We start from the raw sequence: 27673 nt of genomic DNA, 5'->3' as shown, positions 1-27673 counted from the left end.
CTATTTTCTCTTCCGTTCATGGACAGACACAACAGCCTTTGACCTTAGGGACGTCCCCAAGCAGTGTCAAAAAATTCGAGGGGTGGGAAAACAACACAGCAAACTAAGCTACACCCCAAACAAAACCGGAGTTACTCAACGGAGGAACTACAACCTTAAACTGCCGCCTGGAACACCTTGCGGCCGAAGGAGGCATCTGAAGATGCACTCACATCCACCTTGTAAAACTTTGAAAAAGTGTGGACTGACGACCAGGTCGCTGCCTTACACACCTGTAACACAGAGGCTTGGTGCCAGAAAGCCCAAGGAGGCACTGATCGCCCTGGTCGAATGCGCCGTAATCAGAAAAGGAGGCGCCCGCCCCTTCAGGGTATAGGCCTGAAGCACAACCTGTCTGATCCACCTAGAAATTGTGGCAGACGAGACCGCCAGACCTTTTTTAGGACCAGTCACCGACACGAACAGTGAGTCAGACTTCCGGAACGGAGCCGTAGCCGATAAGTACACTCGTAGGGCCCGAACCACATCCAGGGAATGCAAAATGGCCTCCTTCGGCCGAGGACATAAGGATGGCAACACAATGTCCTCATTAAATTTGAAAAGCCGAAAACGACCTTTGGGAGAAAAGACGCCTGCGGCCGCAGCACCACCTTATCCTCATGGATGACCAAGTAGGGAGCCTTAGTAGGACAAGGCCGCCAGTTCAGACACCCGTCTGATTGATGCAATTGCTACTAGAAAAAACACCTTTTGTGACAGAGTCAACAAAGGAATCTTCCGAATGTCCTCAAAGGGAGAGTCCTGAAGCACCGAAAGGATCAAATTTAAGTCCCATGGGGGCAGTGGAGGGCACACAGGAGGGGCCACATGCCGGACCCCCTGCACAAACGTACTCACCAAGGAGTGCGCTGCCAAGGGTCGCTGAAAATAAACAGCTAGAGCCGAAATCTGACTCTTAACCGTACTCAAGGCGAGAGCCTGATCCACTCCCCGCTGTAAAAACAGCAGAATCCGGGACACCACATATGTACGGGGGTGCCATTTCATCTCTTCACACAGAGATGTAGGCCTTCCACGTACGATGGTAAATCCTCTGTGAAGTAGACTTCCGTGCACGCAGCATGGTAGAAACCACCGAGCCCGATAGGCCCCGGTCCTTCAACACCTGGCTCTCAACAGCCACGCCGTTAAAGCCATTGACTGTAAAGCAGGGTGGAAGATCGGACCCTGCGACAGAAGATCTTCTCTCAGGTCCGCGTACCAGGAGCAGCGCGGCCAGCCTGGGGCTATCAGGATTGTTGGAATCCCTTCAGCTTCCACTCTGCGCAGCAGGCGAGGAAGAAGCTTCAGAGAAGGGAAGGTGTAAATTAGGCGATAATGACCCCAAGGTGCCACCAATGCGTCTGACGCGTCCGCCCACGGGTCTTTTGACCTGGCCATGAACCGTGGCACCTTCCGATTGAGACAGGACGCTAGAAGGTCCACGTCTGGAGTGCCCCATTTTCGGCACAGACTCTGAAACACCTCCGGGTGGAGTGACCACTCTCCTTGGGTCTGTTTGGCGACTTAGGTAGTTCGCTTGCCAATTCTGTACCCCCCGAATGTACACGGCCGATAGAGCCGGACGGGCCTTTCGGCCCACCGAAGGATGCGAGCGACTTCCATCACTGCAGCCGAGCTCCGTTTGCCTCCCTGATGATTGACGTATGCCACGGCCGTGGCGTTGTCGGACTGGATCCTGACCGGACGGCCTGCAGATCCAGGGACCACCTGGCTAGGCACAGCTTGATCGCTCAGAGCTCCAGTATATTGATTTGCAGGTGGGACTCCTCCTGAGTTCAGCGCCCCTGGGCTGACTGGGTGCCCCAAATGCCCCCCCAGCCAGAGAGGCTGGCATCTGTCGTGACCACTGTCCAATGGTACGGCAGAAACGACTTCCCGGTCCGAAGCACCGGAGACGTCAGACACCACACCAGGGAAGACTTGACCAGAGGGTTCAACTGAATCTGGTAACCCAGAGATGACGGGAGCTTGTCCCAACGTGACAGAATTTCCTTCTGTAGCTCCCGGGTGTGGAATTGGGCATACGGAACCGCCTCGAAAGAGGCCACCATCAGACCCAGAACCCTCATGCAGAATCGAAGAGATGACCACTTCTGGTTCGACAACTGCTGCGCTGCAGATTGCAGAGTCTGTAGTTTCTCCGCCGGGAGGAAAACGCTCTCCTCCGCGGAATCCAGGACTAGTCCCAGATATTCCAGTCGCAGAGACGGAACCAACACTGACTTCTGGATATTCAGAAGCCAGCCGAACTCGGAGAGAGTCTGACACGTGATAGACGCGTCCTCTTCTAATTTTGAGCCTGAGGAAGCTCTCAGGAGAAGGACGTCCAGGTATCCCATGATAGCGATCCCTCACTACCTCAGCAGGGCTAGGGTCGGGGCAAGCACCTTGGTGAAAACCCGCGGTGCCGATGCCAAGCTGAACGGGAGGGCCACAAATTGAAAGTGGTCCTCCCTGACCGCAAAGCACAGAAACCTCTGGTGCCTTGTACATATGGGAACATGCAGGTACGCGTCCATGATATCCAAGGACGCCATAAAGTCCCCCTGATAGAGCGCTGCTATTACTGAGTGAATCGACTCCATCCTGAACTTTTGCACCTTGACAAAACAATTGAGGGCCTTTAGGTCCAGGATTGGACGGACCCGTTCCTTCTTGGGGACTACAAACAGATTGGAGTAAAACCCCTGAAACCGTTCCATCGAGGGAACTGGTACAATCACTCCCATGCCCAGTAGATCCTGGACAGCCCCTGACAGAGCCTTCCGGCGATCCGGAGGAAGCAAGGAAAAAAAAAATCCGTTTGGTGGACAAGAGAGAAACTATATTGTACCCCGAGGAAACTACTTTGCAAACCCAACGGTCGGAAAGAAGAGACCTCCACCGAGCCGTGAAGCCGGCCCCCCACCCAAGACATGGGCGGGGGCAGACCTTCATGCAAAAGCAGGCTTGTTGGGCTTGCGGTACCAGGTGCGCTTCTGCCCCGCAGCGGGGGTCTTAGCACCTTGCAAACTTTTTCCCGCCGCACAAAAAAAAAAACGATTTGGGGTAGTAAAGGAGGGCCCTTGCTTACGGCAAGGCTCCTTTCCCTTCCCAGACTGTGGGAGCAGTGTGCTCTTACCACCCGTGGCATCCTTTTATGATGTCATCCAGGGACGCCCCAAAAAGCCGTTCACCCTTAAAGGGCAAATCCACTAAGGCCTTCTTCGAGGACTGGTCCGCAGACCAGCATTTCAACCACACAAGGCGGCGCAGTAACACCGCATAGGTGGAGGCCCTGGAAAGCAAGGGAAGCGTATCCAGGGCTGACTTTAGACCCTGAACCAATTGTTCAGCCAGGTCCTTGCAGGTCTCGGAAGCATTCTGCGCCTCCAGTTCCTGCAGCAACAACTTTGCCCGTTCAGTCAGTGTCTGCGAGCCAAAACCGGTCTCACAGCCGAACCCACTACTGTGAACATGGAGCGGGCCACAGCCTCCACTCTCCTATCTGCGGGGTCCTTAAAGGCGGGAGCCCCTTCCACAGGCAATGTGGTGGCTTTACTCAATCTGGACACGGGAGGGTCCACTGATGGAGGAGAGACCCATTTTTTCAAAAAGTCCTCCTCAAAGTATTTTGGAACAGCAAAAACCTTTTGGGGCAAATCACATTCCTTGAACAACAAATTTGTCCAAATATGGAATACAAGGAAACACTTTTGTGGTGCGGGGAGGCTTGCGGAACCCAAAAGGGACCGGCACATCAGATGCCTCCGCCAAATCCTCAAGTTTCTGAGTATCCCGCACCTCAGAGATAAGAGCTCCAACAAATTCCTCATCATTCACAGACCCTGAAGCAGAGTCATCCTCACAGTCCGCGTGGGTTAAACCTGCATCATCTGACATGACAGAAAGAGAGCCAGAAGCAACTGCAGGATATGATTCGGTGTCAGAAACGTCCCCAGGCTCAGGGAGGGGGAGCTTTTTACCCCCCTTCTGGCCACTTGTCGCTTCAAACCTGGCGAGAAACGCCTCAAGGACAGCAGACATTGCCTCAACAGATGCGGCAGGGGGATTAAGGGTTAACTCAGGCATTGTTGGGACAGAAGCACCAGGTTCAGGCTCCATAATGCCCCACCGCTGCGTCACCCAGCACTGCAAAGCAGAACAACCCACTGATCACCTCCCGGCTGCAAAGAACAGAAGGCAGAGGCCCCCAGGGAACTCACCACCCCACCCGGTTGCAGTGTGAGCTGAAAAAAAATAAAAAAATAAACTGAGGTGTGCTCTGAAAGCTGGCTGGCTGTGCTGCGTCTGTCACCTCAGGGATGATTTGCGGTCTTTTGCAGCGCTATTACAGTCACAAGAGGCCAAGATATATCCAAGATGGCCGCCGTCTGAGGTAAAAAGCACCAGCGGGCTACAAGAAAATGGCCGCCGAGCTATGTAAACCGCAACTACGGCAAAATGGCGGCCGTGCGCAGTTGAAAAACCCCCAGTGACGCACCAAACACAGGGCAGCAACTCCACATTAAAAAAACACAGCCCCCAAAGTAGATAGTGTCCTGACCCTCCTGCTCGCCCCCTCAAGAGGCTTTCTCCACACCAGGGAGAAAGCCTTGCGTTCCTTTGTGTAGTTATAGACAGAAGAACAGGAAGTGAGGATTTCTCAGAAGAAAGGACATTTAAAAGCAAAATCAAAGGATGAGGTAAGTGCACTAAGGTAAACGAAGCTATTTAGGGGAAAAAAAATATATGTTTTTCCTTTACAACCCTTTGATCCTAATAGGATATAAAAACCTCTTAAGAGGAACAAAATCCTGTAAGGATATTCCCACTCAGCATACACCACCTGTTCTAGTAGGGGGTAAGCCTGTGCAGCCTGAAGAGGCCTCAGGGATCCCAAAGGGACCAGGGGGGCTCAGTCACCTCTGCTTTAAGAGGTAACTTAAAAGGTAGAACAAACCATTTTGGACAGAGTTAGGATGAAAGCCTCTGCGACCGATAGGCAGGCATCAATGGGATATTTTTTTGTCCCATTTGTCGGAAGCAGACATCTGCCGGGCACTCCACTGAATCCTGAGCTTTTTACGTTTTTCCCCGTTCTCAACCCATTCCTGCTCCAAACTAGGAGACTCCAGGGAGGGGGGTCCTTCATGCTTCTTGCCACCCTGCAGGATGGAGGCAATCATGCCAGCAATCCTGTGCTCTAACCTGGCTAGGGCTGAGGACAGTTCATCCTTGGTAATAAAAGGGTGAAGCAGCAGCGTTGACTGTGGGCATAAAATCAGATAGGCGCAGCGGCTCAGATCGCACTGAAGCCTCGGGTCCTTCAGGGGATAAAACACCAGGGATACGACTAGGTTCATCAGGAACTACTGAGGACGTAGATGTGCCCTTCCCCGTAGTGTTAGTCCTGCTGCTCTTTTTAAGACATTCAATAGCCACAAACAAAGAGTACTTGGGTATCAATTTAACACACCTCAGAAGGGAGACCCCTTAATAGGGCTCACCAAGCCCCTATGCAACAATCCGGTTAAAGTGGAGTTCCACCCATTTTTTTATGTTTGTCTGTGCTGCATGCTCTAATCTCATAGTGTTCAGAATGGACAATTTTTATTTAATTTGTTGCTTGTAAATACCTTTATTTTGTAGTCCTTCATTACTTCCTCCCCCTTATTTGCCTAGGCTATTCGCAAGGGTTTCTGGGATAGGCATCATGTTTCCCAGTAGTCCTTGCAAACCTGACTGAAACCTATTACATTGCTTGTGCACTGAGCATGTGCGAGATATGCAAAGCTGAAATCCAGGAAGTCATACAGTCTGGCTTCATGATGCCCACACTTAAAATGGCCACGGTCTATTTCTAGATTATAAACTATTTAAATGCTGTAACAACCTAACAAAACGGACCTTAGTTTACAGACTAACTTTACTAGAATACATTAAGCTTGTGTATTACAGGGGTATTTATATTTAAAAAGTGAAATTGTGGGTGGAACTCCGCTTTAAGCTCCATAGCCTGTCAAGCAACACTTGGTGACTCACGTGACCCTGGTAAGGAGAAATGAACCGCTGCAAGTGTCCGTTCAGAGCCTGCTCTTGTGTCCCACAGCTGCCTTCTGGAATCACTGCACACTTGGCCTACACAGCTTAAATAAGCTGGGTGTGCGCCGGAATGTTCTGTGTGTGCATGCATGCATGTGCATGGTCCCGGCGAACGGGTGTGGCTGTATCAACGTACGATGCAAATCTTCGTGCACCAAACTAAAGGCTACATGTGCGGTGAAGCTGCGTGCACCATGGCCGCCAAACTACCAAGTCCAGCGGCGCTTTTGCGAATGCATGTGCGTCATGGCTGCCAAACAAATGGTGTGCACAGCGGCACTCTTGAAAACGAACATGCGCCATGCTGAACCAAGGCATAACGGTGCCATAATACAGGTAAAAAAAAAAAAAAAAAAAAAGGTATACTTTGCAAACACCCACAGCTAGCCCAAAACTCCCCCCGTTTGGTCACCGCACACAGGTGTCCAGCCTTTAGCTAGCTTGACTGATTATTACAATTACTGGGACACTCCACAATAATAAAAATAAAGGGGTTTCACTTACCCATCCAGGCGCAGGGCCACTTAGAAACTAAGGGCCCAATCTTCACCCTTCACGGTGGGTTCCTGTCACTTCCGGTACCCTTTCATGTTTAGGGTCCACTCAGACCTGTACAGCACCTTGCAGGAAATTCCTTAGCGATGTAGTGTCCAGAATTTACATTGTGCAGGTCCAGCGCCGTAGGCCACATTACAGGCAAAACCTTGCAGGATCTCGAGTCTTCTTTGCGAGGCTCGGGTACCATTTATCCAAACAGAGCCTGTGTCAAATGAATCTGATCGGTCAATCCCTTGATTCATCTTGGAACTGTTTGTGGGAATAGAGACCTGGAGCTCAGCGAGCTCAAACGAACCGCACCATCCACCTTGTAGACACTGGTAAAAAACGTCTTCCCGTATGGGAGGGGTTATATAGGGGATCACTTCTTACATGTGAAGAACTGATTGGACACAGCTAATCACGTGGGAAAAAAGCCTCGTCATCAGCACTTTACCAGGATCAGTGATGTTCCAGGGACAGAGAGCATCACCTATCGCCACAACGTAAGTGGGACGATGTCATCCCAGAACAAAAGCGCCGCCCATCCACCATTTGACAATACAGCAGGTGGGAGATGGTTAATCTTTCAGAAACTGAAAAATCTGTAAGGGCCAGTGACTTAGGATATAATCCAAACATCCTTTAGAATAGTCTTACTATTTCAGGGTTTTTAAATACCTCTATACTTACTTGTGAGAGGGCCTTTTCTTCATCATATTTGCCGAGACACCCGCATTTGCTAAAAAAAAAAAAAAAAAAAATTATGAATCGAAGATTCAACAGAACTCACCATCCAGAACTTGAGCCCCTTTCACACGATAAGTCCGCTCTGATCCGCCTGTCCGTTTTTTAGGTGGATCCGAGCAGGCTACCCATTGACTCTCTTGGGCAGGCAGTGTCAGCGGAGATGTCATCACTCAAGACAAACGTATGACAATAAATTCGGCCATCTGGCAGATCGGATGAGATCTGATGAAAACAGACATGCTGTCCATTTTCGTCCGATCGCCCCATAGAAATCAGCGTTGGGCTCCGACAAGTCCCTCCCTGCTCAGTGAGCAGAGACATACCAGTCATCCGGCGGCTTACTGGAGCTCAACGGAGCGATCTCCCGCTGAGCTGGCGGACCCCGCTGAGCAGATCCGCCTCGTGTGAAAGGGGCCTCATCTGTTACATGCATATACAAAATAAAATAGACAAAAAAGTAAAACATGAAATACAGTGCATTATTGTTTTTAGTAGTACTGCATGTCATACTTTTCAGGACACACCACAGCAGTGCAGTGGTGTGAACTGCCACGATACAGATTAAGGCTTCAAGCCTCGTTTATGTTGGAACTGCGCTGGAAAGGCTGCAAACGGATCATTAGGGTTTCTTCAGCAGCCACTCTGTAAAACAGATAGTTAATTAGATGCTCAGAGAGCAACAACTAGCTGAAAAAATAATAATCTGTGTTAGTTTAAAGCAGTTTGTGCCAGTCACTACAATAGCTGGCAACAGCCGCGCTACATACCCTGAACAATCTTGTAGTAGGTCCTAGTAGCTACATGTGTGTGTTAAACAGGGAAGATGCATCAAACCTTATATATCACTACAGGACTTAGCAGTGATGTAGGAATAGAGAAGGAACAACGGCATGTGGTAGAGGAAACACAAATCCAAGCATTGAAAGTCAATGAGACTCAAGCAGGAATGAAACAGAAACAGAAGGGAAGTATTCTATTGCAGGGAACTGGGATTTAAAAACTCAACAGGGTCACTAACTGGTTAAAAAAAAAAAACAAGATACTTGGCTAAACTAAAATTAGCTCTTTATAGTACAAGAGCAAAATCACTACTGCAAATCTTACTTTCACTGTTCCACAGTAAAAAAAAATAACCCCTTACAGTAACGAGTTGCTATTTTTTTTTACTATAAAAGGCCAATTTATTTATTTTTTTAACCCATTTAATAAACGTCTTAGGCCTGGTTCACACCCATGTGTTTTTTGGTGCTTTTTGCAGAAACGCACTACAGTCCATTTACATGGTTTCCTATGTTCATATCTATGCTTTTTTCAGCTGCTGTGTATTTGAAAAGGGTCAATGACTATTTTCAAATGCAAAACGGTGCTTTTTGGTTCAATATACTTCAATTGAGAAGCTGCAGAAACGCATGCAATGTATTCTTGCAGCAATTTGCAGGTTTTTTTTTTTTTATCTGCCCAACAACAAATTGGCCAAAAAAATGCAAAATTCGCAGCAAAATCATGTGCGCAAAACGCACAGCAAAAAGCACTGTAAAAAAACAGATCAAAAGCAAACTGCATAGGTGTGTACCGAGCCTTATGCTGGCCATACGAATCAATTTTCAGACAAGAGTATTCATATGAAAAACCCACGTTAGACTTACCGGTAACGGTATTTCCAGGAACCTTCCAGGACAGCTACTTGAGAGATGATTGGCTCCGCACTCTACAGGAAACACAAATCAGTCACAATTTAAAAGGCCCCTCCCTTTCCTCTGACCTTCAGTTGTTTAGAAGATCAAGTAAACTTCCACCAAAGTGCACTCGGCAGAGGAAAAAACAAACAAAAAAAAAACAAAAAACAAAAAAAAAAACACCACCATCAGGTGAAAGACAAATAGGGTGGGAATATAGACGCTGTCCTGGAAGGTTCCTGGAAATACTGTTACTGGCAAGTCTAACAGGGGTTCCCCCCCCTCACCTTCCAGGACAGCTACTTGAGAGGCTAAGCAAGATACTATACCTTAGGGAGGGACAACAGCCTGAAGCACTTTCCAACCAAAGGAAAAGTCCTGCTTGGAAAGCATCTGAACTCTATGTTTGACAAATGCATGGGGAGGACCAGACGGCAGCTTTCGAAATTTCTTACCATGATGCCCCTGCTCTTTCTGCCCATGACGTAGCCATGGATCTTGTTGAATGAGCCCCAATTCTAGGAGGACTACGACCTGACGCTTTGTAAGCTTCACAAATAGCTTCCCTAATCCATCTAGCAATAGAGCTTTCGGACGCTTCGGATCCCTTTTTGGGGCCACTGAACAATATCAACGGGAGGAACTCCTAAACCCACTGAATTTCGCCAAGTAAAGCAGAAGACATCTCTTTACGTCAAAAAAAAACCCCCAAAAAAAAACCCAAAAAAAAAACGAAATCTTTACTCTTCCGCATTTTTGGGAGAGGAACAAAAAAACTAGGAAGGACTACTTCCTGGGACCTATGAAAGTTAGAAGAAACTTTGGGCAAATAGAAAGGATTATGCTTGATCACTACCCTGTCCTCCAAAATCCTCAGGAAGGGATCTTTACAGGAAAGGGACTGCAGATCAGAAATCCTTCTCCCTGACGTAATAGCCAAAAGGAAGGAAAACTTCAAGGAAATACATTTCAGGGAGGCTTCATGCAAAGGCTAAAACGGAGCCCTTGTTAGAGCGTTAAGCACCAATGACAGATCCCAAGGAGGTACATGCTTGATGATCCTGGGAGCATGTCTAGATCTGGCTGTAAGGAACCTCCTGACTAAAGGATCTTCAGCTAGGGTCTTGTCTAAAATACAAACAGGGTGCAACCTGAACCCTAAGGGTGATGACAGAAAGACCTTTCTCCACTCCGTTGTGTAAAAAATCTACAACACAAGGAGTAGAAAAAGAATCTAAACCAGATTTCCTTTGCCAGGAATAAAAAGTTTTCCAAACTTCCTCATACATTCTTGTAGTTACCAACTTACGGCTGTCCAGGATAGTTTGAATAACAGTCTCTGAACACACTTTCAACTGTAAGATGCGCCACTCCGCCTCCAGGCCGTCAAATGGAAGGTCTGAGGGTTTGAATTCAATACTGGTCCCTGATGGAGTAGATCCTTCCACTCTGGCAGGGGCCAGGGAAGATCCACAGTGCGGGTCTTCAGAGAGGAGAACCAACTCCTCCTGGGCCACCAGAGGGGAATCAGGACCACTTCTGTTCTGCCCGATCCTGAATAATTTTCCGAACTACCAGAGGCAAGAGGGGAAAAGGAGGGAGCGAAATCCCACAGGAAGGAGAGAGCATCCGTCCCCAAGGACTCGGGTCTCTCTCTCCAGTGAGTAAATAGCCGGCAGTTTCCTCTTGAGACTGTTGACAAAAAGATCCACTGCAGGAAGACCCCCATCTTAGCACAATCTCCTGGAACGTGCTTTGATGCAACTCCCAACAGCTGGAATTTAGGCTTACCCTGCTCAGATAGTCCGCCAGTGTGTTCTCCGAACCTCCAATGTGGACTGTTCTGATTGAGGCGACATTGATTACCGCCCAGGAAAGGATCTGCTGTGAAAACGTTAGGAGTGACTTCGAACGAGTGCCCCTTTGCTTGTTCAGGTATGCCACTGTCGTGGCATTGTCTGAAAACACCAACAGGTCTTTTGAACCGAGCTTCTCCTGCAGAGCCAAGAGAGCTTTCCCTACAGCTAGTAGTTCCCTGAAAGCCGAGGAGCAGTCTGCCTCCTCCGGTGACCAAGCCCCTTGGGCCTGCCAGCCCTAAGAATGCGCACCCCAGCCCCACAGACTGGCATCTGTGGTAACCTTCACTGAGCATGTTGCGCCCAGTTCTTCCCTCCCTGCAGGTGTTCTCGCTGTTCCCGCGAGGGGAGATTGAGAGAATCCTCCCTTGGAAGTTGAACTAGTTGATCCAGAGAATCCTTCCTGCGATCCCAATGGTGTAAGAGAAACGCCTGAAGGGGTCTGGAGTGCAATTGGGCCCAGGGAACTCCTGGGATAGCTGCGGACATTAAACCTAATAACTGCATGACCCGAAGCGGGGTCTGTGGGAAGAGTCTATTAGATAACCCAGAAATAGTATCTTCTGGGAGGGTACCAGATAAGACTTCTGTTGGTTGACCCAACACCCTAGATCCTGAAAGGTCCGCAGAACCAACTGCAGATCTCGGATAAGGGATTCTTTGTCTCGAACAAAGATCAGAAAATCATCCAAATATGGGACAGTCGATACACTCTGAATCCGAAAAAAAGGCCACGACTTCGGTCATGATCTTTGTAAAAATTCTGGGCGCTGCCTAGAGACCGAATGGGAGGGCATTGAAATGCCAATGACTCATCCCGTTGTCCATGAGAATCGCAAATCTGAGGAACTTTCGGTGGTTCTGGCAGATTGGAACATGAAGATAAGCATCCTGAAGATCCAGGGTAACCATGAATACCTCTGGCCATAATCGATTCCTCACAGAGTAAATGTTTTCAATCCAGAAACGTCTGTAGATAATATACTTGTTCAGGATGCTCAAATTGATGACCATCCGGAAGCCGCCGGAGGCCTTCTGAACCAGAAACACATGGGAATAAAATCCCTGGAATTTTTGATTTTCCAGGACAGGGGAAATGACCCCTTCTGTTTCCCACATGGAAACTAGATTCAACATGCTTGCAGTCTCTCTTGGTTTCTTGGAAGAGTAAGAAAAAAATCTTTGGGGTGGAAGATTTTTGAATTCCAACCTGTAACCCCTTTCCAATGTTTGAAGGATAAAGGAATTGTCGGAAATCTTTTTCATTCCTTAACGAAGTGGGACAACCTTCCCCCTACCCTGGCGTCACTGGGGAGTTTTGGAAGGGGCTGAAGCAGTAAAGAGAATCCCCTTCTTCTGCTTATCTTTGTTAAGACCACTTTTTCTTCGCCTGTTGGTTCCAAAATTAGCTTTGTTTTGGAAACCACGAAAAGTCTTATTCTTTTGAGAAGGAAAACATTTACTCTTCTCAGAGGAACGAGCTAGCACCTCCACCAAGGAGGAACCAAATAAGAGCTTGTTCTTGGAGACCAGGTCCCCCTCCCAAGCCTTAAGCCAGATTGCTTGTCTGGCTGAACTAATGAGAGCAGAAGACCTTGCTGTAGCTTTCACAGAAGCTGCATCAGCCAAGACGGCTACTGCTTTAGCAATGAGTGGGAGGGACTCCCTAATCTCTTTTGGGGTGTCAGATGAAAGGAGCTCGTCCAGATGCTGAACCCATACATCTAGATTCCTAGCCACACAGGTGGATGCTACAGCTGGACCCAAGGAAAAAGCTGAAGCATCCCAGGCCTTACGTAGCAAAGACTCGGCCTTTCTATCCATATGCTCCTTCAGGACCCCTGAATCTTCAAAGGACAGGTCTGACTTTTTAGAAACCTGAGACATAGGGGCATCTAGTTTAGGACATTTAAAGAAAGTTTCCTCAATTTCAGATTGAAAAGGAAATAATCATTTGTGCCCTTTAAATTGGAACACAGTCCTTTCCGGATCTTTCTATTCTGACAGAATAATATCCTTTAGAGACTGGTGGACCAGAAAAGTCCTTGCCTTCCGACCGAGGAAAGGGTCTAACTTAACGTTTCTAGGGTCCCGGGACCAGAGGAAGAGGGTCCCAGACCCGCTACCCTGTCACTGAAGGACTGGAAGGAGGCCAACAACTCCTTCATAGAAGACAATAGCTCTTTAAAAGAGGAAGTCTCTAAACTAGCCCTAGATGGAAAACAAATCTTCACAAAAAGTTTTTTATATCCATCAGGCAGCCTGGCTCTACAGTTTCCGCATTTCTTTTTCATCTGTCTATCCTAGAAAAAGAACAGAACAGAAACAAGCCATAAGAAAAAAAAGGAGGCAGGCCCATACCAAAAAAAATAATAAAAAAGACCCCTGCTGCATAAACACAGACAAGGGCTTACCTTGGAGGCAGTATGGGAACCGGAGGCTGCCGCTGGCTCCATCCGAGCAGGTGCTCCCTCAGGCCCATCTTCAAGCTCCATTGGTGAGTGGTGAACAGCCAAAGAGAAAGGCCTGCTGTCCCAGGCAGCATGTCCTCAGTGTACTGCACCATAAGCCCTTATGAACACGGCGCCGGAAGATGCATCACGTGACTTCCGGTGCCATCTTGCTGCGTCACCGGAAGTCCTCCAACGCCATCTTGGTACACCTCGGTGAAGCCGAGGAAGACAAGGTTTCCACCAGCAGCTAGGGGGGGGGCTTGAAGGAAGTTGCCATTTTAACCTGCAGGTGAGACAAGGAACCTTCAACGGGGAACCCTTCTGGCCAGAAACGGGAACTGAATGCATCCAGTACTGGGGGGGGGGGCAGCAACCACAAATACGAGACCTAAGGAAAAACAAAAACGTGTCTGTGGGTCTGGAAACACAAAACAACTGAAGGTCAGAGGAAAGGGAGGGGCCTTTTAAATTGTATCCGATTTGTGTTTCCTGTAGAGGGCGGAGCCAATCATCTCTCAAGTACCTGTCCTGGAAGGTGAGGGGGGAAATCTTTGTACATTCGCTAAATGAAAGAATGTTGTTTGAAAAATTATTTTGACCAAGAAGTTTTCTATTATTTCTAAGTGTTCCCGTCACTGTGGTGGTAAACTAACATAGATTTGACCTCACCAACGATTAGAAAATCGAACCAACATTCTTAAACCACTTCCCATCCCGTGTATATTAAAATGACAGCCGCAAGGTGGCTCTGCCATCCTGGGCGGCAGTCATACGTCATCACTGACCTAGTTTCTAAATACCAACCTGTACGTTCTCTTCGTTCTTCTCAAGACCTCCTACTCTCTAGCTCTCTCATCACCTGCTCCCATGCTCGTCTCCAGGACTTTTCTAGAGCCTCTCCATGCCTATGGAACTCCCTACCCCAATCTATCCATCTATCTCCTTCTCTATCAGCTTTTAGAGGATCCCTGAAAACCCTTCTCTTCAGAAAAGCCTACCCTTCCCACACATAACTGTATTTTCATTTGAGTCCATCTGATCATCCCCCACAGCTAACTACCCTTTGTTCCACTTGACCCTCCCTTCTAGATTGTAAGCTCTAATGAGCAGGGCCCTCTGATCCCTCCTGTATTGATTTGTATTGTGACTGTACGGTCTTCCCTGATGTAAAGCGCTGCGCAAACTGTTGGCGCTATATAAATCCTGTATAATAATCCTTGGGCCTCCCGGGCTCTAGAGGGCGCGCACAAACCCGCCGCACGCGCGTCACTTGAGTGCCGATGCTCGTGCCTGGCAGTTACACAGCGGTGTGTGTGTGTGTGTGTGTGTGTGTGTGTGTGTGTGTATGTGTGTATATAGAGATAGATATATATATATATATATATATATAGCCCTCAAAATTTCCACTCGCCTACTAGCATTTGGCGAGTGGATTTAAGCTGGGGGCGAGTGATGACAGGGCTGCATGAGCAATCTCCCTGCAATCTGTGCCTACACTTAGAGTCCTGATGAGATTGGCAGCCGAAGAGGAAAGGTGCATGCTCAGGAAAAGTAGTCTGGTGAGCCGCACACAGGCAGAGCAGTACACAGGTGCTCTCCTTACAATTCTCATTAAGCCATGGGACCTAACAGTATGACCTCGCTGAGCCTGCCCCCTCCCCCCAGGCCCCGACCAATGTAGCTGGAGAGCAGAAAGTAATGAGTGAGGTGGAGGATTGCAAAAATTACCACTCCGGTGCAGCGCTCACTGAAAGTTGCCCTGACATGAGAGCGGCAGCCTTCTAGTTTGTGCAGTTTTCTTCTCCTTGTGCTCTATGTAAGTGTCCAACAGTTCAGCCTGAGCACTGTGAGCAGACTGGTCTCAATGTGTGCTGTGCGGTGTCAGTGTGCGCTGTGCTATGGTGTCAATGGCTGTGCAGTTGTGTGGATCTCAGCGCTGGATTGTACTCCCTCCCGCTGTGCTGCAGCTCCTCTCCTCTCTGCCAGCCTGAATAAAAGGGGGAAGTGGGGACATGCAAGCATGGAGCCGCACACACAGGCTCCTGATGATGAGATGAATGGGAGAGAGAGGGGATGGATGGGAGTTGCAGAGGAGACAGCAAGAGAATGGGGAAGAGACCCAGTTCTAGTGCCCTGTCCCTCTGGTCTGCCCCCAGTGCCCTGTCACTCTGGTCTGCTCCCAGTGCCCTGTCCCTCTGGTCTGCTCCCAGTGCCCTGTCCCATTTTGTTAAAGTTGTTGTTGGTAATATTTAATTTTGTAACTTGATTCTGCATAAAACATTGTCATTCCATGAGATAATCTACAAGGGCGTGTTTACAGGTGCAATTAGGCGCAGGGCAGTGTATGAATTAGGTGGGGCAACTGGTGGCGAGTAACTCTTGAGGCCTGGCTAGTAGCTCAAGACTTGAAATTTTGAGATATAGATTATATATATATATATATATATATATATATATATATATATATATATATATATATATATATATATATATATACACACACATACACACACACACACACTTAATCGCCCCTAGTCAAATTTACACAGTAAATCAGTGCATTTTTATAGCACCGATGTATAAATGTGAATGGTCACAAAAATGTGTCAAAGGTGTCCGGATATGTATGTCGCAATGTTGCAGTCACAAGGAAAAGAGGAAAAAAACGCAGATCGCCGCAATTGCTAGTAAAAAAATTAAATTAAATAAAAATGCCACAACTCTATCCCCTATTTTGTAGATGCTATAACTTTTGTGCAAATCAATATACGCTTATTGCGATTTTTTTTTCCAAAAATATGTAGAAAAATATATATCTAAAATAAGAAAAAAAAAAAAAAAAAAAAACTGTTTTTCCAAATTGTCACCCTCCTTTGTTTATAGCGCAAAAAATAAAACCTGCAGGGGTGATCAAATACCACCAAAAGAAAGCTCTATTTGTGGGAGGGGGAATTAATTAATTTGGGTGCTGTTTTGCATGACAGCGCAATTGTCAAAGTGCGACAGCGCTGAAAACTAAAAATTGGTCTGGGCAGAAATGGAGTGAAAATGCCCTGTATTAAAGTGGTTAAAATGACTTTTAGAAGGAAGACAGTGTTTTTATATAGCCAGCATAGAATATATTACACAGTTCAGTTTGAAAATCTGCAAAACAGTCTAACTTTTTTTTTTTCTTTAAAAAAAAAAATTTGATCCAAGTATGATATTTAACAGATTCAACCTCTAGTAGTATATACAGTAAATCTCTTCTGTCAATAAAAAAATCAGCCAACTAATCGATTATGAATATAATCGTTAGTTGCAGCACTATATACAATGAAGTTTTACCTGCATCAGCTCTTGGTCGCTGAGTGGCCGCCTTTCCAAATGGAGTCTTCATTCATCTGTATACGAGAGGGCAGCAAAGCTGCCAATCTATGGAGAAAGTTATGGTCACGCCAAGCTTGCTGTAGTGGTTGCCATACACATGAAAAGAGATTCCTTGTCACCTTGCAGATGAAGACCTCTGCCAGCCTAAAGATTTTCTTGTCAAATTTACTTTTGCCTGTCAAAGAAAAATAAAAAAAAAAAATACAAAAAAATTAAATTGATTATGAAATAACCCAATAACAAACATCATCCACTACAAAGTGCTTTTTTTTTTAACTTAAAAAATGTCAGGTTAACGAGTTACAAAGTTACATAATCTAAAATAGAAAATTCCCACATGTGGAATGTATCAAATTGTATTTAAATCCTTTTAACAAATTGAGAACACAGCAATGTAATACACAACACAAACCAAAATGCAAAAAAAAAAAGCAGCGTCAACATATAGGACATAAAAAAAGTGTACATTCAGAAAGATTAGTTGCCATTGAAGCAAAAGCGCCAATAAATAGAGCCAATTCCCAATCAAATCTTTCACACAACCATCCATGGGCAGGCAATGAAGAATACTGGGGAATCCAGGTAGCTTAAGGCTGAGTTCACACTGGTCCGACAAATGCTCCGAAATTGGGAGCTAATGTCGCATGAAGTGTGAAAATAAATGTTTCCCTATGGGAGCCGTCTTAACTGGTCTGACACAAGTCGGTCCGTCCGACTTTGAAAATGCTCCCTGTACTACTTTGGTCCGACTTTGATCCTACTTCAGCCCATTGAATATCACTGAAGTCGGATCAAAGTAGGATCCTTGTCCTTACCATCCGACATTCGACATGGTGATTACAGCAGCAGTGAAAAAAGGAATTTATCTCACACTGGGATTGTTTTGATCAAAGGACAAGTCAGACTATCACAAAGTTGGATCAAAGTAGCATCCTGTTCATTCAGGTCAAATGTATGTCGGACCAATGTAGGGCTGATATCGCAAAGTAGGATGAAAGTTGTATGACCGTCATGTAGTATCGGTGTGAACCCAGCCTAATTGTAAATAGGTGCTACAATGACATCTCACAGCTCAGCGGAATACAAAATGTCTTAACATATTTTGAAGACATGCTGGTATTTCACAAACTATGGGGTCCATTTATATAGGAAAAAATAAATAAAATCGTTGGGCGCATGTTACAAACATTTGCCCATCCTTGACAATTTCTGGACGTATTTTGCTTGATAAAGAGACTTCCTACAATAGTCTGTTCCATCTAATGGCCATGATGCAGTACAGTATTTTGTTCGAAAATGCCTAAATTCGAAAATATACAGCAATTATGGCCACTAGGTGTATCATAGGAATCAGCTGGTCACATTCACAAAAAAACTTTAATAGTCCTTTCGGCCTCATGCACACTGAACATTATAAAAAAGCCAGTAGCGCAAGCTGCTGTAGCAGTAGAATTCGTTTCATTGTTTTTTGCGGTAGTGTTTTTCAGCTTTTACAAAATTATACTCCTACAAAAGCCTATAGCTCAAAACTCTTATAAACTAGCATGTAGTACACTATTAATTTCTGGTCTCTGTTTTTTTTAAAGTTAAAATCTGCTTATTACGATTTGTTTTTTTGTTTTTGTATATATTATGTCACTTCTTATCTGCCCACTGGGCTGCCAATCTTAAAAAAAACGGAGTGGCTTGCAAAATGTACCTTCATTTGTTCCCCATTTTGGTCACATGAAAGTGGAGAGGGTTATTACCACTCCCAAAGCTTTTTTCACCGAGCGCATTTTTACAGATGAAAAACTCCTCTCAAAACCCACTAGTTCTGGGGTTTTTCCAGCCTGAAAACCCCTGCCAAAAACTGCTGATAACAGTCTATGGCCCAGATTCTCGTAGGAGATACGACAGCGTATCTCCAGATAGGCCGTCGTATCTGAGTCTGAGCCGTCCTATCTTGGCGCCTGATTCAAAGAACCAGATACGCCAAAATTTCACTAAAATACGACCAGCGTAAGTCTTACGCCGTCGTATCTTAAAGCGGGGGTTCCGCGGATTTAATTTTTTTTTTTAAGTTTTCTGGCGCTCTTACCTTGTGTAGGTAATCGCTCATCTGTCCCAGTCTTTCAGCCTGCTGCAGTGGTAATCGCGAGAAAACGATCTTTTATAAAATCCTAAGATGGACGTTACCATCTTTACTGTGGGCACGGTGAAGCCCAGCTCCTTCCGGGATGCGGCGAATCCTGACATGCTGGCGAAGTCACATGACCCGCGAGATATCGCGGGATTTCGACACAGCGCGTCTCCTGGAATTCTCAGGAGACGCTCCCAGGAGATATTCGAAAACCACGCCCACTCCCGCGGGGAATAGTGAGTGACAGCTCACAAAAGGGCCTCGTTTCAAGGTAAGGAGGCCGATTAAAAAAATAAAATAGACGAATACATAGTGTATCATGGCAGACGTTTTTAAGAAGCAGAACTTGTAAATTAGGGTGAACCACCGCTTTAACTGCATATTTACGCTGGCTGCTAGGTGGCGCTTCTGTTTGCAGCGTCAAATGAGCAAGATACACCGATTCACGAACGGCCGACGCAGTACAGATACGCCGTTTACGTTAGGCTTTTCCCGGCGTAAAGTTACCCCTGCTATATGAGGCGTACCAATGTTAAGTATGGACATCGTTCCCGCGTAGAATTTTTAAAATTTTATGTTGTTTGCGTAAGTCGTTCGCAAATAGGGCTGGGCGTCATTTACGTTCACGTCGAAAGCATTGTCTTCTTGCGGGTTCATTTGGAGCATGAGCACTGGGATACTTTCACGGACGGCGCATGCGCCGTTCGTAAAAAGCGTCATTCACATGGGGCCACATACAATTTACATAACACACGCCCACATCTTCCACATTTGAATTAGGCGGGCTTACGCCGGCCTATTTACGCTACGCCGCCGCAACTTACGGAGCAAGTGCTTTGTGAATACTGCACTTGCCCATCTAAGTTGTGGAGGCATAGCGTAAATAGGATACGCTACGCCGGAACAAAGATACGCTCTCCTACGAGAATCTGGGCCTATGTGTGCATAAACACATAGGATAACATGCTGTAGAGTTTATTGGGTGCAGGAAAAAAAAGCGTGACGCCAAAAAACAGCTGTAAAAACATCCAGTGTGCATGAGGCCTAATTATAAGGCTTCATGCACACTGAAGCAGATAAACTGCAGTTTATTGGCGTTTTAAAGCATGCAGCCAGTCTCCAGGGGTTTAATTGTCTGACAAAACAAAGTGAGAATAAAGAAATATTCTAAGCCACTTTAAAAATTGAATGATTGATGCCAGACATTACATACAACTAGAAATTGCTAGTTCCCTGGGATAAGGCTTGTTGAAGTTGACAGTATGACAACCAGGGCTGTGGAGTCGGTAGATAAATGTTCCGACTCCTCAGTTTTATGTACTTCCGACTCCTCTGTATTAATATGCGAATGTATTTCATACAGTCCTTGAGGGAAAGAAACGCAACCTACCACAGGACTACTGGCTGGGAAGCCAACAGTCTACTGTATTGCACAGTTTAAGCAAAAGACAAACACAATGAAAACAAAGTTTTATTATTTTTTTTTTTATTAAAGCGGAGGTTCACCCGTACATAACACTTTTTACCCTTAGATGGATGCTCGTTTTGTCTAGGGGAATCGGCTAGTTGTTTTAAAATATGAGCTGTACTTACCGTTTACGAGATGCATCTTCTCCGCCGCTTCCGAGAGGCTTCCGACGGTCGCATCCATCGCGTCACGATTTTCCGAAAGAAGCCGAACGTCGGTGCGCAGGCGCAGTATAGAGCCGCACCGACGTTCGGCTTCTTTCGGCTACTAATGACGCGATGGATGCGACCGGCGGAAGCCTCTCGGAAGACTGTCAATCAAGAAGGAACGCCCGCTCCCGAAGACCCATACCCGGAAGCGACGGAGAAGATGCATCTCGAAAACGGTAAGTACGGCTCATATTTTAAAACAACTAGCCGATTCCCCTAGACAAAACGAGCATCCATCTAAGGGGAAAAATTGTTTTATGGGTGAACTCCCGCTTTAATCAAGTGGCTGGATAGTAGCAGCAGGCATAAACATCAGGAACAGGATCTTTACCAGTTCAAAAATACAAAACCACATTATTTGGTTGTTTTAGAACAAAAACAAAAAACATAGGGCAGTGGGAGGATCCAGGAAGGGGCATTTATTCTAAAACATGATTTTCCTAGGAGAATCCCATAGTCATGTTTAAAGTTTAAGCTAACAATCTGAGTTTACAAGTGTTTATAGCCTTAGCTAAATGACAGCAGTTTTTCCAATGGTTTACAGCTTCAGTCTTGAACTATTGGCCCTCCATTCCCTTCACTTATACAAGTGTCTCACTCTCTAGTCCTGCAAAAAACATATTTATTTAATCCCTTATCAGTGAGAGGCTAGGTTACACATGGACGCTGCGTTCCCTGTAAAAGCAGGACACAACACTATGGAAAGTATAAGTATTGCAGCTCCTAATTGTGCGTTGCGTGCCATATAGTGAAGCACATGAAAAGCATGCTTCTTCATGGTCACTTAACGTGTTCGTTTTGCGGTTACGTGAGGCACTGCATGCATTGGTCTTTATTCTTACAGTAGAGAAGTCATTAATTATAACTTTTTGTGAATTGGGACATTTAAACTTGCTTTTTTTTTTATTCCAATCTAAATTTAGTAGGAGTCGGAGCATTGTTTGCCGACTCAGACTCCAGGTACCCAAAATTTCCCCCGACTCCGACTCCACAGCCCTGATGACAACAACAAAAAAACAAAAGTCAAAAAACTAAAACACTCTTCTACAACTTTGGTGTTTAGCATGCAAACATTGAGAGAGAGAGAAGGCTATAGAAGTAGAGGCTCAAACATTCCATACAGCACGTAAACAATTAAAAATGAAAGTGCTTGGAAAAGTTTTTTTTTTTTTTTTTTTTAAATCACGCCATACTTGCCTGCTCTGTGTAAAGATTTTGCACAGAGCAGCCCTGATCCTCTTCTTGGGTCCCCCCTCAATGCTCCTGACTCTTCGATAAGCCACCATAGGAAGTCGCTTCCCATTGTGGCATACCTGCGTGCTCGATCACCTGTGTCTGCACATTCAGCAAGGCTCTGATTGACAGCAGCGGCCACCAATGGCTCCCACTGCCGAGTGAAAAGCAAGAGGGCACAAGAGGAAGGGGGGGGGGGTTAGGTTGGGAGCAAAAACTTGATTTTTTTACCCTAATGCAATAAGGAGGGGACACACACACACACAACTTTACCACCACTTTAGGCTGTGTTCAACCCATTAAAAAAAAAAAAAAAAAAAACCTAGCCTCTTGGAGTGAAGAATGAAAACCTATCATGACTCTGGCCACAGTACTGCACAGGCACTAGGTGTGTATATTGCCTAAAAACAAAAACATTGGACTACTCTGGAGTTGCCTTCTATAAGACCCTCTAAATCTCATTGAACCATTCATAAAAAAAAGGGAAGTAAATATACCAAAAAAATAAATTGTGTATATTAGCATCCCCACTCATTGTAACATCTGTACACAACACCAATGAAAAAAAATATTTTTAGTCATACATGCCTGTAAAATTATTTTCTTTCAGTACATCATGGGACACAGTGTATATCCCAGTAGGTAATGGATATTTACCCCATCTCTAGGTGAATAGACACTGGTAGACAAAGTCTTAGACAGGAAGAGATCCCCTATATAACCCCCTCCCAATCAGGAAGTACATCAGTTTTGTAGCAAGCACTGAATCCTCAAAAAAAAAAAAAAAAAAAAAAAAGAAGGAGAGGGGTCATGTCCCATGATGTACTAAAATAAAAGGATTTTACAGGTAATCATGACGAAAACAAATTATTTTTCACGGGGAACACAAAATCAGGCCAATAATTATTACCTACTAGGACATCCCAGAGCAATAGCCTTGAGGGGAGGGAGACACCCTGGCAAGCAATATTTCTAGCCCTAGAACTCCTCTAACTCAAAACATTCAACCTGTAGATTTTTTTAAACATCGCCTATGGAGATTTTAAAGGGTAAAAGTTTGTCGGCATTCCCCGAGCGGACGCAATTTTGAAGCGCGACATGTTTGGTATGAATTTACTCGGCGTAACATTCTTTCACAATATTAAAAAAAAAAAAATGGGGATAACTTTACTGTTGTCTTATTTTTTAATTAAAAAAGTGTTATTTTTTTCCCAAAAAAGTGCTCTTGTAAGACCGCTGCGCAAATACGGCGTGACAGAAAGTATTGCAACGATCACCATTTTATTCTCTAGGGTGTTAGGATAAAAAATGCTAATCTAATCCCTCTAATTCTAATTAGAGGGAAGAAGATGGCAGTGAAAATAGTGAAAAATTACATTGGAATTGCTGTTTAACTTGTAATGCTTAACTTGTAATACCAACGGCCACAGCCAGATGGCGCCAGCTCACAGAAGGAAGAGCTGGGGACTTCACAAGGCCGCAAAGCCACGGCCTCAATTACCGGACATCACAGGCCCCCCCGCGATTGAGCGGCGGGGGCCTGGCCCGCCGCGATTCTGGGGAAAAGGCGCTCCGCGGACTAGGCCGAAGCCTCGCCTAAAACATCCTGCCCGCCGCGATCCTGGGAAAAGGCCACGAGCGGCAGATGCCGCTTACGGCCTTTTCCCCCAGGATCGTGGCGGGCAGGATGTTTTAGGCGAGGCCGCAGCTTCTGCCTAGTCTGCGGAGCGCCGCTCCTATGGAACAAAAATATATATATTTTTTTTGTCCACCCTCCACGCCAAGACCCCACTCGCCAGGACGCCATTCCTATTTGCCATGGCTACTGGGATTTGTCGAGCCCTGCTCAAAGCCAATATGATTTCTACAGAAGACAGTAGAAAAAGAGAAATCTCCCAATCAGGTATTTGCGAGGATGCCATTTTCTGGTTTCACACCAAGCAACACAAGTCTTCCAGACCTTATGAAAGATCTTCCTAGCGACAGCTTTTCTAGCATTCACTAGGGTAGAAACCACTGGCCCAGAGGTGCCATGGTCCTTCAACACCCTGGCTTCAATAGCCATGCAGTCAAATTTAGAGAATGTACATTGGGGTGGAATACAGGACCTTGAGACAGTAGATTGGCCATGGACACTTCCACATTCGTTTAAAGCGGGGGTTCACCCTTAGAGGGCACTTTTCCCCCTTAGATTCCTGCTCGTTTTTACTAGGGGAATCGGCTATTTATTTTAAAATATGTGCAGTACTTACCCGTTTACGAGATGCATCCTCTCCGTCGCTTCCGGGTATGGGTCTTCGGGAGCGGGCGTTCCTTCTTGATTGACAGGCTTCCGAGAGGCTTCCGACGGTCGCATCCATCGCTTCACGATTTTCCGAAAGAAGCCGAACGTCGGTGCGCAGGCGCAGTATAGAGCCGCACCGACGTTCGGCTTCTTTCGGCTACGAGTGACGCGATGGATGCGACCGTCGGAAGCCTCTCGGAAGGCTGTCAATCAAGAAGGAACGCCCGCTCCCGAAGACCCATACCCGGAAGCGACGGAAGAAGATGCAGCTCGAAAACGGGCAAGTACTGCTCATATTTTAATACAAATAGCCGATTCCCCTAGACCGAACGAGCAGGAAGCTAAGGGGAGAAAATTTTTTTTTTTACAAATGGGTGAACTCCCGCTTTAAATAAAGACAACCTGTTTGGTTTGGAGTGCGGCCATCCATCCTTCATTTTAGAAAAAACACTGACATGCACAAAACGGGACATGCATGTATGCGTCCCTGATGTCCGAGGACGTCAGGACATCCCCCGGATGGAGAGCAGCTACCACCGAACAAATGGATTCCATGCGGAACTACCCGACGTTCACAAAGGTATTTAGGGCCTGCGGCCCATAGAAAACCCCAAAACTCTCGTCCTGCAGGAAAGGTAAAATTTCCCCGCAACTTAGCAAATCCCACACTGTCCAAGGCAGACCGACGGGCCGGGAGAGGAAGACACGGGGAAAGAACTTTGTTCTGTGGATAGGCGGAAACCCCATCTATTCCTCTGAAGAGACCACCTCGCAGACCCACTGGTCGGAGAGCAGGGAGGTTTCACCGAATTGTGAACCTGCAAACCGCCCCTCCCACCTAGAGACAGGGAGGGAAGGCTGCATACATTGGCAGGATTTGGGTGCCGGCGTGATCGTCTTACGCACCCAGGGAAGGATTAGTCCCCCAGCTGGGCCTTTGACGTCCTGGGAGGGTTGCCCCTAAATAATACACACCCATAGTGTGTATGTATATTATGTAGGTGTATGCACACATGCCTTTGGAGGAAACCCACGCAGACACAGGGAGCGACAATGCAAGCTCCAGGCAGATTGGCTTCAGTGTCCGGATTTGAACCAATGACTCTCTTGCTGCCAAGTAATGGAGTTAAGCACTACACCACCGTGTGCATAAAACCATTCTGAAACAGAAGCCCTGGATAACAAGGGCATAACAAGGGCAAGGGCATTCAATGAAGCATCACAGACCTATATGAGGCCCTGGACCAGCTGGTCCTCTAGCCCAATAACCTCAGGAGAGAGTCGGTGCTCCTCCACTGTCTGGTGCAAAATGCTCACTCCGAGAGTTGTATATAGCACTAGGGGTCAGGACTACTCCAAGATGGCTGCCGAGCGTTCAGAACGCGGCCACAGGAAAATGGCCGGCGCAATGTAAACTGTGCCATAGCGCGGCTACGACATAATGGCCGCCAATGGGAGTTTTCAATGTAATTAAAGAACCTCCCAAAAAATGGCGCCAGCGCCGACTGAGACCCCAGAGTAGTGGCCACAATAGGCCGCAAGCCAGACCCCAGCATGGTAAACATGGAACGGGTCAGTTCTTCGGATCTTCTATTAGTCAGATCATACAAGCGGGGGTTCCCGCCCGGCGGTGAGGGACTACAAAAGCCCTCAGCGGCTTTTCTTATTCCGCATCTCAGAAATTATCAAAGAAGGGCACAGAAGGAAAGAACCTACACAGCGGTTTGATTTGTGTGATCCAAAAAAGACAGAGCCCTCGGTGGAAACCCAGCTGCACTATCCAGCTTAGGAGAGTTCCTTGCAGCAGTAAAAAGCGCACCCATAAATGCCTTATTCTGCTTCTTTTTTTTAACTAGGTACCTGGTCCATGGCTTCATAACAGAGCATTCCCCAGGGGATAACGGGGGAAGTGGGCATTCCCCAGGGGATAACAGGGGAAGTGGGCATTCTTTTACCGCCCGCCCGCAGTCCACCCCCACCCTGGCACAAACGTGTCCAGGACTAACAAAAAAAACTGTGGGAATCTCAGGTGCCAACACCTGCTGCCACCACCAGCATGTGGGGAAGGACCCAGATACTGACTCTAAATATTAATTAATATTTACATAGTGTGTATTATAATATGCACACCTGTCCTTACAAATAAACAAAAGCTCCTAGAGCCCTATTCAGGGCCTCTCACCCACTTGCTGCGCTGACCAGGGGTAACCAGGGGACTCGCCTCAGGAGAAGACTGCCCATCGCTGCCGTCCACTCTAAGCACACAGCGTGTGAGGAAAAGAACCGTGAGGTAACTGTGCGGAATCTGCAGGGACCTGTGTTTAAACAGGAAAAGCCTCCTAGGGCTTTTTTATTTAAGGATAAGGCTGGGTTCACACTACGGTTTTCCCGTCCGTCAGCCGCATACGATTTCAGTATTGAAAACGTACGGGCCCGGACGGGAAAACGTATAGATAGACAATGCATTGCAAATCGTATGCACTCAGATGCATCCGGGTGCGTACGATTTGCTGGCAAAATGTTTTTTAAACGTACGCAAAACAGTGTTCAACCACGGTTGCGGCCGTTTTTAAAACAGTATGGCAAACGCATACGTTTTCCTTTAACATTAACGTCAATGGAAAACGCACATATGTGCGGTTCCATACGTTCCCGTCCGTTTCAGCCGCATACGGTTTTTCATATAAATCGTATGCGGCTGACGGACGGGAAAACCGTAGTGTGAACCCAGCCTCAGGCTGGGTTCACACTACTACACTACTTTCATCCTACTTTGCTCTGTGTTCAATGTTTCCCTATGAGAGCGTCTTGTAGCTTCCTACACAAGTCGGTCCGACTTTGAAAATGCTCCCTGTACTACTTTTGGTCCTACATTGATCCTACTTCAGGCCCATTGAATATCATTGAAGTCGGACCAAAGTAGTATCCTGTTCATGAAAGTAGGATGGATGTAGGACCAATGTAGGATAAATGTAGGACCAATGTAGCAGAGCAAAGTAGGATGAAAGTAGTGTAGTAGTGTGAACCCAGCCTAAGACAGATACAGCATAAAAAGCAAAACTGTTACAGGTGTCACCAATCAGTCAGCGTCCAACTAGTCGCTGAAGTATAATCAAACATCTGTGCTCATCACAGGGCTTTTTACCTCACAGGAAAGCCCAATACAAAAAAAACAAAAAACAAAGGCCAGATAACACAGTCCCCTCAGGATGGCCCCCTGACAGCGGCAATGTTAGCAATGCAGCAAGGGAAAAGGAGCAGGGGAGGGAGGAGTAGAGGACCCCGAACCCCAGGAATGCCCAGCCGTACCAACCCACCAAAGCAGGAGGGACTGCACTTACCCATCCAAGCGAGGACTCGCTGACGCATTCCTGCCTGAACTACAATCGCAAAGGAGGTAGCCGTCGGCCCGGTCCACTGAGTGAGACAACACCACAGCCCAGTCATATGTGGACCTCTGAGCAAAGCTCACAGGCCACTCCAGGAGTCATGGGGTATGGCGTGGCAGACCCAGCCTCTTTGCAAAGGTGTGTCCACGCTTGCTGGTCAGACTGAGTAGACTACAAGGA

At 46.6% G+C, this 27673-nt stretch overlaps 1 protein-coding gene across 4 annotated transcripts in view; it reads right to left on the bottom strand.

The window, feature by feature from the left end:
• Window positions 1-27673, bottom strand: part of SPIN1 (spindlin 1) — a 108324-nt gene that overhangs the window by 46865 nt on the left and 33786 nt on the right. For 2 of the 4 annotated variants that reach the window (XM_040355169.1, XM_040355176.1), the window contains exons 2-4: window positions 16908-16963; window positions 16747-16833; window positions 7378-7426 (exon numbers count right to left, since the gene is read on the bottom strand). In XM_040355169.1, coding sequence (XP_040211103.1) covers window positions 7378-7426; window positions 16747-16798 — 101 coding nt within the window. In that variant the 5' untranslated portion in view covers window positions 16799-16833; window positions 16908-16963. Of the gene's footprint in view, window positions 1-7377; window positions 7427-16746; window positions 16964-27673 lie in introns of all 4 variants that reach the window. The other 2 variants (XM_040355184.1, XM_040355162.1) reach the window with 1 other exon arrangement.

The sequence above is a fragment of the Rana temporaria genome, chromosome 1, assembly GCF_905171775.1.
Source record: "Rana temporaria chromosome 1, aRanTem1.1, whole genome shotgun sequence".
Classification (NCBI taxonomy): domain Eukaryota; kingdom Metazoa; phylum Chordata; class Amphibia; order Anura; family Ranidae; genus Rana; species Rana temporaria.
Note: the sequence above shows the minus strand (reverse complement) of the source record. Positions and strands in the feature narration are given on the sequence as shown.